This window comes from Camellia sinensis, chromosome 2 (genome assembly GCF_055761805.1).
Source record: "Camellia sinensis isolate YWXY chromosome 2, ASM5576180v1, whole genome shotgun sequence".
In the NCBI taxonomy this organism is placed as follows: Eukaryota; Viridiplantae; Streptophyta; class Magnoliopsida; order Ericales; family Theaceae; genus Camellia; species Camellia sinensis.
In genome coordinates, this window is record NC_138962.1 from 209,360,374 (window position 1) to 209,372,180 (window position 11,807).

The 11,807-nt window shown below is 31.1% G+C and overlaps 1 protein-coding gene across 2 annotated transcripts; it reads right to left on the bottom strand.

The window, feature by feature from the left end:
* Window positions 1-1,781: 1,781 nt before the first annotated feature.
* LOC114302552 (F-box protein At4g00755-like) lies at window positions 1,782-9,019 on the bottom strand. 2 transcript variants are annotated; one of them, XR_014362409.1, is made up of 8 exons: window positions 8,773-9,019; window positions 8,630-8,681; window positions 7,916-8,042; window positions 4,721-5,143; window positions 4,163-4,335; window positions 3,804-3,922; window positions 3,124-3,269; window positions 2,339-2,617 (listed from the first exon to the last, which is right to left on the bottom strand). XR_014362409.1 is itself a non-coding variant. In XM_082916722.1 (7 exons), exons 3-7 carry the CDS (start codon window positions 8,040-8,042, stop codon window positions 2,341-2,343), a joined length of 1,119 nt encoding a protein of 372 aa, XP_082772848.1. In that variant the 5' UTR covers window positions 8,630-8,681; window positions 8,773-9,019; the 3' UTR covers window positions 1,782-2,340. The 2 variants fall into 2 exon arrangements, 1 of the variants encoding a protein (XP_082772848.1); XM_082916722.1 differs by lacking the exon at window positions 3,124-3,269 and having other exon boundaries at window positions 1,782-2,617.
* Between the last annotated feature and the right edge of the window lie 2,788 nt (window positions 9,020-11,807).

Here is an 11,807-nt window from a genome sequence, read left to right on the forward strand (position 1 = left end):
GAGAGAGAAAAGTAAAATATTTGTGAAGAGTTTTGGACGAATTATACTAACAATTTTGGTAGTTTGGGACATGTATTATTTTGATTTTTAATTTTTTAATTATGATATATTTGACTATGAATCTTGAATCTCTTTCTAAATAAGAATAATAAAAAATATTTTCTTTACAAATGGTCTATTTTAAAGGTAAAATTGTCATATAATTTATTTTGTATTGGTTAATTTGTATGTTGTTTGAAATCAAATGGCCGTTTTTTAATGAATAATATTGAAACTTTTTTGGTTATAAAGTTTTGTTTAGTTTAATTTTTAGAATCTATTTTTTGAGAATTTTTTTCTAAAAAATTAAAAATTAAATTGGTGATTTTTTTTTAAAAATATATCATTTTTATATAATTTTGTTTTTTAAGAAGGTAAAAATAAATTTTGTTTTTGATATTTATTTTCGTTAAATTAGTTTTTATCTTTTCCAAAGTCAAACATGTGACAAATTTGATGTCATTATTAAACCAATCCATTAAATCAAAAAATTTAGAATTAAAAATATTTCATATATTAAATATATTGATTACACGTTAAAAACTTAATAACTATATATTATACGATAATCATTTAAAAATATCTATTAACAACAAATACAACAATCTATTACATAATAACTATCGAAACACATACTAAAAGTTAATTTAGTAAAAAAATTAAAAAAATAAAATGTAAAAGATTTATTATTTTTATATAATTTTTTCTTTGGTAGGTATAAATAATTTTAAAAATTCAAAAAATATCAACAAAAACAATCACCCATTACATAATCATCATCTAAACACATACTAAAAATTAATTTGATAAAAAAAATAAAAATATAAAAATATAAAAGATTTATTATTTTTATATAATTTATCTTTGGTAGGTAGAAATAATTTTTAAAAATTCAAAAATAATTTTTTTTTCACATTTATTTTTGTCAAACTAATTTATATTTTATCAAATTAACGACTTTACCCTTCAAATAGAATAATAGTGTATTCAATTGTCCTTTATTTGGAGTGAAATTCTAAATTTAGAATAAAATATATCACAATTAAAAAGTCAAGAACACCAAAGTAAAGTAACACAAGTTCCAAACTATAGAAATCATTAGTATGATTCGCCCAATTTTTTTTTACAATTATGTCCTTGTTTTTGAATTTTTAATCTGTATTTCTTATTTTTAATATCTGAATCAATTTTTTTTTTTAAAAAAAAATGGACTTAATCTAAATTTACTTAGTTAATTATTTGTAAATTCTAAAAAAATATTAAATAAATGCAAAAACATATTATTAATATATTAAATTTTTATATTTTTTAGAATTTAGTAAGTTTTTCTTTTAAAAAATTTAAAATTTTTGTATTTTAAGTGTATCTAAATCAAATAGATCCAATGAGTAAAAACAAATATTAAAATATTTTAAAATTTACTACAAACAAAAAAAATACAGATTATAAACTCAAAAATTATTTTTGAAAATTCCAAAACAAAACTGAGTTTCTTTGGGACTCCAACAGACATCAAAAAGCAAATTCCCCTAGCATGCTCAAGAATTCATAATATCCCAAATGTACACCCACAATACAATCAAGATAACTTGTATACAAAAATTAAAAATAAAAATATAAAGCAGTTGCACTGGTAACATTGAAGAATTTCATAGGACAATTCCATACCTTTGTTTCACATCTAAATCCTATTTAGGCCAAATGGAGCTTTTTTGGCTATTTTAACCAGACAAAATAAACTATTTTAGCTATAAAAAACAAAATATCACATTCAACCCATAATCATTACATTATTCTCTCACAAAAAAAAGCCAAAAAAAACCAAAAAGCCAAAAAACTCTTCCTAAACTAAACTTTTTAGCCCAGGCTAAAATAGCTAAAAAATCAAAAAATCAACCCACTTCCCAAACGGAGGCTTAGTAAAATTCCGGCAGACTTGAGCTACATTTGGCTGCGGCTAGAATGCCAAAAAACTCACTTTAGCCACTCCAAAAAACCTAACAAAAACTTAAAAAACTAAAAATGCACAAAATAAACTAGCTTTTTTTAAGATTAATTTTTTTATAAGCTTATTTTTAGCTAATAAATTAACTTTATAACAACTCCCAAAGAAAGCCCCTAGGCTTTCTCAAACATAAGACATAGGGTTTGACAACAGTTTTAACAAACAAAGATCAGACAAAAAAAAGAGTAAAATGTCTACCAGCATTGTCACGGTCCAACTTACGTGCTCATGGCAGCGTCATAAATTAAACCCCGATGGAGCACTACAGCTATACAGTCTCACGGAGAGAGAGGATTTTACATGAAAAACATTTCGAGATTGTCAAGGGGAATATCATTTAAGAACACAAAATCCGGATCATTTCCACCAAACATATGCAGCCACTGCTCCATATCTCTTATGTCTTGCGCATGCATCATGTCCGGGATTGCAAGTTGACTGTTCGGAGAGAGTGGTGGAGGGCGGTTCTGAGCCTCCAGGTCATACTTCAACACAAACTTTCCAGAGGGCTTGAAAACTTCAGCCTCGAATGTGGGAAACAGTGACCGTCCCACAACTTTAACATGAGAAACACTGCAGCATACCGGTGAAGTGAAAAGAAAAGGATTAAGAGAGCTAAAAAATGATCATCTACACAACTTTCTTCTCAAAGGATAAACTAAGCTTTTTAGTCAATTTTTGAACATTTGAGATAAAACAGCAGGCAATCATGTTGATCTAAAATATTTTAATCTATAGTTTCAATTATAGCCTTGTCATGAAGATGGCATAAACTAAAAGGCAGCTTATTTTTTTGACTTATTGTCTTTTCTTAACTTTTTTCAACTCAAGTCAAAATTTGAGTCAATTTTTAAAAACACTCACTGAAGACGAAAGCAAACCAAATTTTATCAAAAAAATGGCTTTTGTCTTTTCAAAAGAATTATTTTTTTATAACTTTTAGGATGGTCAAGTCGAGGCAGATCTAACAAGTAAAAAAAATTGACATAATTTTAAAATATATATATATATATATATAATCACTAAAAACAAAAACAAGCCAACTCCCAAAAAAAAATCATTGCAAAGCCACTACTGACCAGCAAGCCCAAGGAATTCTGTAATGGGTAGCCCTAAATGTCAATCAATAGTGCTGGTTGCCAAGGCAGAGTACAAGCAGTCGACGCTTCAGTGAGTTGTACTCAGCACTTGTAACAGCCACCATCAATCTGTTGTGTTGTATCTGCTGTGGAGATAGGGTTGTCCATTCGGTATTGTCAGCACCGTTCTATTGTGTCGTAATGCAACAAAATGCAAAAAATACATTAACAAATACCAGTGGGGCACACACGCAACCACTTTCATACATATTTAAAAGATCAATCAACAATAGTTAACAACCACATGTATAGAACAAATCCCCACTTATAAATAAAATAGGAACATTTAACCCACAAGAGGTCCAGAAGTTTATTAGTTCCTTTGTCATGCCAAGCTCTAGTGCATACCTACTAGCTGAGTGAACCAAATATCGTCATGCCCTAAGAAACACTGACACTTCTAAGAAGGTGGTGTGTCGTGTCGGACACATCCAAACATTGTCAAGTATTTAAACCATGCAAGATTCTAAATACTACTCAGACGCTCAATCATTAGGCTAACTAGTAAAATATTGGCAATAGTTACAAGGTTGTCATGGATGTTACGAGAGAAAATACCATGTTTATTGGCTGAATTAGACTTATCTATTTATTCATGCAACAGACGGCATTAGACTTACCATATATAGAGTAAACCATCTGTTTCTTGTTTCTGAACTCTACCCAGGAGCTCAACCTGTAAAAATCCACCGACGCAAAGAACCGGTTCTGGCAGCACAAACTTCTGCAAGCGATTTTCCTGTTTGCAGGAAAGTCATTTAAGCATTTAACTATTCTGAGATGAATATACGATTATTTGACCAGTGGGGAAAAAAAGGGGCATAAGAACAGAACAATTTGACATTCTGAGAGATGATCAAGAAGACATCACACGGAAAGATATAAATTGCAATAAGTAGTCTAAAGGATATATATATACTGACATCTCACCGTTCCATCAATAAGGAAAACATGAGACATTTTTAGGTTAAAAACTCACCTGAGCCATTCGAAACTCTTGTGAAGTGTATGTCCATATGAATCTGTCATCAGCAGGAAGCTGCAATGGCAAAACCTTGAGATCTTTCTCTAAATCCTTCCGGGATTTGAGATAACCGATTCGAAATCGAAAAGATTTCGCTGAGTATATCGGAAGGCCAGCCTGAAAATACGCTGGAAGGGAAAAAAAAAGATTTAACCTTTAATCAAAGGTATCTAGGCAGTACGAAATAAGGCTATGTTTGTTTGTGCAGACATGATCTTGAGATTGGATTACTAATCCAACAAAATATATAATCACTAGGACATGCCCCATATGGGAGACTATGGAGAGGTTCGGACAAATTGGCTAAAATAGAAAATTAATAGGATTTTGTCAATCCCTCCTCATAATTCTGGGCCAATCCATACATATGATTGGCAACATAATCCGAAGAGATTGATAATCCCAGAACTAACAGTCCTAAGAATGCTAATCCCCAAATAATGCAATCCGCCCAAACAAGCATGGCCTAAATGGAAGAGTACAGAGTATTTATAGAGCTAGCAAAGCAATAACCTTGGAATGGTTGTACACTGATTTCAGTGATAACACAAAGATTGGAAATTAGTTTATATATTAGCGTCTCAGGCACCGCAGGATCCTTCTGTCCTTTACTCGACCAATACGAGGCTCTCCTTAGAACTCTGTCCCTTGGATTTAGAGTATTACGAATGCTTTCTTCTGGATAGTTATCAGTGCTGGAAGCACTAACGGCCTCTGCTATGCAATCAGTCGGAGTGAATGTTTTAAGAGCGCGAGCTAGGAACCCGTAAGCCCTATGTTCCCTCAGAAGAGCTTTAGATTCAGCAGAATTGCTAGATTCAATACCAACAGATTTCCTTTTCTTTCTTCCACAGCTCGTTTCAGAGACACGAACTACATTTGATAATTGAGGCAACAATCTCAAGCAAAGTTGCTTACAAAGTCTATGTGTAATTACTGCAGAACAACAAAATTCCTAAGTATCTTTCAGCAATATCTAATATTTCGAACCAATAAGACCTGAACAGCAGACACCTTCAACCATATCATAGTAGAAGTTTTAAGAAAGAGCAAATTCATGGTGATTATTTCAATCTCTAAAATTCCATCAAAAAGGGGCAGAGCATGCTATGAACAATGTAGTTTAGTAATCAAAAGTAACAACCATGCAAACCTGTAAAACATAATACCACAAACATGATGCTATGAGAGGAGAGATGAACGCAAGGGGGAAAGACAAAATCATTCATTAACTAACGGGCTTGGGACCCACTAAGACACTATGAAACAGGATCAAACTAGAGAAACTATGCATTTTTTTTTTCTTTAATATTTTTTCCATTTGAGAGGGGTTTCTTCATTTTCATTTTCACTATATTTGGGCGACGGGAAAGCTACAAAAAATGAAAATATAAAGAAATTTAAAAAGGTCACAGGAGAAGGCATTGTGAGGGAAAAAATGAACTACAATTTTGACAAAAGATAAGACCTTACATAAATCTGATGGTTGAGAAAGAATTTGTCTAGTATATACTATCTTCCCTTTTTCTTTTCGTTTCTTTTTTTTCTTTTTTCTTTTTTTGGGTACATACAAGAAGTATCTACTTCCTAACAAATCTAAATTGACAAGTACCAAATTGTATTGTATAAATAAAATATAAAAGAAAAAGGAGGAAGGATCTTTATGGCTCTTCCATAGCTAAGTTTCTAATAAAATTCCTCATACACATTATTAATCTTGTGTGTCAAAGATTAAAATTCAATCAAATCATATCAAATGTGCAAGTCAAAGATTAAAACTTTCTCTCCTATCACACAGTTAGAACTTATTTCATCTGGGACATCTGATCAATATGTGGGCCCATTTCCAAGTATTTTCTTCCTCCTTTTTACCAATAGGTCCTTATTGTGAGAGAAAGATGCTAACACACATTAAGTTTTTGGTTCCTAAGTGGACCAATCAAAAGAGAGGTTGTGATAAGAACCCTGAGCTCGACTTCACAGTAGACCTTATTAGGAAATGAAACCTATTCATCTATTGTAAACTTCACAATTGGAAAATGTATCTAAGCCTCAATTGCCTACTTTCCAAAACAAAAACAAAAAAAACTCATTAACCACCACTACATTTCTGGCCCAAACATTTTCAATTTAAAAGGTGGAATAGAAAAGGAAATCACAAAAATGACACAATTATATGGTTAAAATCTTCAAGATGAATCACAACATCCCATTTATCTCCTTTGAACATTAGTCCAGTGCTTATGCCTTCTTGAATCCCTTCAAATCCAACCAAATCCCTCATCTTTCTTAGAAATCGTTCAATATAAGTTTTTCTGTCTTTGTTTTCTTTTTCTTCCTTCTCTTTTCACATTCTACTTCACTTTCTTTCAAACAATTTTAATTTTTTTCCCCTCTAAATTTCTCTAATCTCTCATCAACTCATAAAGTCTCTTTCTATACAAGAACTAGTCATTGAATTGAGTTTTTCTTTCTTGATCTAAGTATACTACAACACCCACCCAATAGATTTAACGTATGGACAGCGGTTCTAGGCATCCGCAAGGGGGTAGACAGACTTGAGTGTTTGGGACGTTGTTCCGATCAATGCATGTATCTATTGATAGACGTTCATATACAAAAGTACGTAAAATATATGCATGCATGTGCATGTATTATGTGTAATTACTACCAACCACCAATATTTCACACATACAAATACCAACTTTTTACATGGACTGTTGTGACATTTCTATATATATATATTATATATTTTTTGTTCTGATATTTCAACAGATGTGAAATATGTATAATAAATTAGAATGCATACACATATGTGCGCAAGATTCCACTCAAGCTTCACATCATAGTGATAGGTAAGTTTTGGTTTTATATGAATTTTTAGATATTCAGCTCAGCAGTGAAAGTCTTCTCATATTCATTATATTGAGCATGACCTTCAAAGGACCACAGCAGATTGATTTTTTTTTCCTTTCAACTCAAATAACATTATCGTTACTCCATTTAAACTTGATAATGATGGACAAAGTTTTACTTTTTTTTATACAATGTCTAAGATAATGTTAGTATCACTGGAAATTGTTGAGAGTTAATTCTGTATTCTAAATTTTGAGGATCATCTGATTTGCTTGATCATTAGTTAGGATGTGGATATGGGTGTGCTTATTCACAAACTTGAAGCAATTCATGGTAATCAGGATTCGCGATACATTTGAACGGAAATGGAGAAAAAAATATCTCAGAATAACACAACTATGATGTACTCTATCAATAAAGATTGAGGAGGCGAACCAAGCATAAGTAACTATACCAACAGGCACCACTCATGTGAATTCCATAATCTAAATTTCTGGATATTCTCATTTGCTTCACCCTTGGTTAGGATAAGCATGTGCACATGTCGTTGTACTTGGAACAAATTTGTGGTATTTATGATAATAAGAATGGAAATTGAGAAAATACTGCATATGGCACAACTACGAAGCACACTATCAACAGCAAAAATGATGAGGTAGAAACAAGAATAAATAAGACACCATGCTAGGTCTAGTGAACTGATACAAAATTGTTTAACAAAACAACCTAAATGAGCAGCCATTATTACGCTCAAAATCAAAAATGGAAACACAAGTCAGAAAAAAAACAAATATATGGATGCTACCATTATAACCGAAATATACGACATAATAATTAGACCATTGCACCCACTAAATTGGCGCCAAAAGCGTGACACAGCACTGGCGCGGATGAGATCAGCTGGATCATCTAGAGACATGAGAACCACCATCAACATGTCAAATTGAAGCTTTTGCAATAAATCAAGATGAGGCGCCATCTACAGTGACCAGTCAGAATCAAAATTAAAAGTACAAACACAGCAAACTTTTGAAACTTCCAAAAAGATTTTAACATTGTCATTTCAAAATTAAAACAAACATAGAAGAAACACACAACAGAAAATCCAGAGAAACAGGCATATATCAAGGTCAAAATCAAAATCACAGCCCAAACAGAATTAGATGAGTCTGATGACAATCTAAATACATGTCATTGAACTGGACATAAACTACAATTTCCCCAAGAAAACCAGTACAACAGATTAAAATTCAAACCAAATTCATATAAATTGATACAATAAATTTGGCATATAGTCCATTTTAATCACCAAAATTTGATCTTCTACATAAAAAAAAAAAGTAAAAAAAGAAAAAAAATAGAACTTGTAATCGAATTCCAGAAATAAAATTCAGCTACAGCACCAAAAAGTTAAAAACTATCAAAATTCAGCTATTGAATGAGCAATTGAACACATATACAACAACATTTAAAAAAAACCAATAAGAAAAGAAGGCAAAAAAGTGAAAAGAAGAGAGAAACAGAGAAAGATTTGAGTGAAAACTAGAAAGGGGACCACTTTGATACCTCTGATGTTGAAGAAGAAAGTGGGTCTGAAGCAAAACGCCGAACAAGAACCCTAGAGACAAAAACAATTCATCATATATATATATATAGATAGAGAGAGAGAGGGGTTTTGGAGTGACAGGCGGCGATCAAAGACAACCCACCTGTAAGTTGGTCCGGAAGTCGCATAGATTGAGAGAACACAACACAACACAAGACACTGATGACTACACAACCAGACAATTCGATTTTTTTTTTTTTTCTTTTTGGGGAAATTTTATATATTTTTGAGATTGGGATGGCAACGTACAACCGGATCAGAATGGACAGAGCTGTGTGCTAAGGTGTCGACACTCTCACGTGTGCTCTTCTTCTCAACTCAACAGCCACCAACACGTTGGAGATTATAGTATTTTTTAGTTTTTATTAATGGGCCAGATTTTTCTTCCGTCCTTGATTGGATTAGAGTGTATCATTGAATCGGTAAAAATCATAAATTTTATTTTGATAATTTTAATTATTTAATATATAAAATTTGTTGAATATTTTATTTTTATAAAAAATCATGTTTATCGGATATTGACAACTATTTGATCGGATCAGATTTTTGTCAATGGTAAATATAATTTTTAAAATAAATTATTGACAAAAATATAAACTGATCAAATAGTTATTGATATCCGATTAATGTAATTTTTTATAGGGATAAATTACTCGATGAGCTCTACACAATGCACGGTTTAGATTATCGAAATAGGACACATGGTGAACCCCACAGATCTAACAGTATCGTCCAATGTGGACTGGAGACAAGCCTAGCCCTTTACTAATATACTAGTTTACACAGGCTTGCACGAGCTATTATTACAGTATATTTAAGTTTTATATTTTGATAATTTTTTTAAATTAAAATATTATTCTATGAAATTGAATAGAATAAATCATTAAATTTATAATAAAATTATGTGGTACGGTATGTATCATTTTTTATTTATTATACAACTAATGATATCGACTCCAATTTTATTACCATATGATTTTGAGCGAATTTATGAGTCTTTAACATTTCTTCTGAATTTATAAAAAAAAATTATGGCATGTAATTTTTCTTAACAGATAAATATAAAACAAATACTAAGATAATTCTCCAATCTAAAAAAAAACTACTAAGATAATTCACTGAACTAATAAAAAAGCAAAAGAATATATATATATATATATATAAATAACTAATTCTATTAATACATAAATCATACTCGCATAATGAATGACCAATTTTATTAATAAGTAAATCATTAAGTAAATTAGCAATTTACAATGATATGAAAAATAATTGAGAAAATTACTCATAAATCCCATTTAGGGAAATGTTAGTCCATTTAGTCCTATATTTTTTTATAAACCAATTAGACCTTTTTATTTGTAGTATGTATTATTGATTTAATTTAGTAATATTAGAGTTTACTGGTTTGCCATTGTTTGAGATTTGGCTTTCATTTTTTTTGGGATTTGGGTGTATGTGGATAAGGTATGGTTTAACATTTCTATTTTTTTAGGGATTTTATGGAGTGATTGTAGGGATTGTTGATGTTACTTATTTGGTATTACATTATTGATGTTATCCTCCCATTGGCCCCCAACAATACTAACATTGCAAGAGATTCAAACAATCATAACAACATTAAATAAAAACAATGCATCGGTTACATTATATATATGCACAACATCACATTTGCAATCACCGATAGCCCCTACACCCGTGAAAATAATAACATTACATGAGACCTAACCAATCATACAAACATTAATGCATCTGTCACATTACGTACATGCACAACATCACATTTAGTGTAATTGGTAACCCCAAAAACCGCGATGTTAACAATATCACCTAAAACCCCATATTACGCACCATTTAAACAACATCCCATTTCAAGTATCGACCTTGATGTCATATTGTTCCACAAATAACCAAAGTAACATCGAAGACACCCATATCTATTGTCATCGCACCAGTGCACGATCAACGCTACCGCCGACGGATTGATGTGAGATCATCGATGTTATGCCAACAACATTAATCTCACTCCTAGATGTCCCAGTGCTCATCCTATTTCACATTTGTAAATTTGCTAGAAGGGGTTTTTAGATTTTCTAGGGTTTTGAAGGGGTTTTGTAATGTTATTTGGGAAATAAAGAATGTTATGTGCAACGTTGCCAAATCCAGCGTTCAACTCGCACAAAATGAGGATCAACATTGCAACATCCACAAGGAAATGTTGAAGTTTCAATTTTTGAGCTTCCGTTTGGTTCACAATGGAGGGAAAAGGAAAAAATTGCTATAGTATGCTTTTGGGCATTTTCGTAACTACAATGGGGGTGTTTGGTGGGATTTTTTTGAGTCAACTTATAGCTTCTGGCTTTTAAAAAGTTATTTTGAATTGTTTGGTTAAACTTATTTCAAACAGTTTCTGATTTTAACAACTTATTTTAAGTCAAAAAATCTGATTCTGAGAAGCTGCTCACCCCCTACTTCTGATTATCAGCTTCTGCTGTAAGCATGCTAATTCACGGTTATACTCTTAGATTTTTTTTATTTTTTATTTTTTTAAAAATAGAAAAAGACCCAAATGGACTATAAAATATTATTATTATTTTTTATGAGAAATGTAGACAAATAGTGAATAATAAAAAATAAAAGTTAATTGAAAAAGTTACTTCACAGCTTATTTAACGAACTCTACCCAGTAATTTAAATCTATAATCCAACAGCTATACCAAGCAGATTAACAGCTTCTGATTAAAGTCATAATTTATAATCTATTAGGCTATAATCTATAATATGTTTTAACAGCTACACCAAACATGACCAATATCACCTAAATATCCAATTAACCCCTCCAAACAGGCAACCCACCCGTTACATTCATGGGCTTAAGTGTAAATAATATTAACTTGACCTTTCAGTCTACAAAATAAATTGCATGACTATATGATTCAAACTATCTAAACTTAGGATTTATTGGTGTTTTTTCCAAAATATTTTTCAGTTGATCATTTTGTTAATAAATAAATCATTAAGTCAATTAATAGTTTTTAATGATATAAGAAATATTTTTCAATAAACAATTTTGATAATTTATTATTGCATAGGAGAATTGGTTTTTTTCCCCCCCTCAATATTGTGTTAAATGAAAAT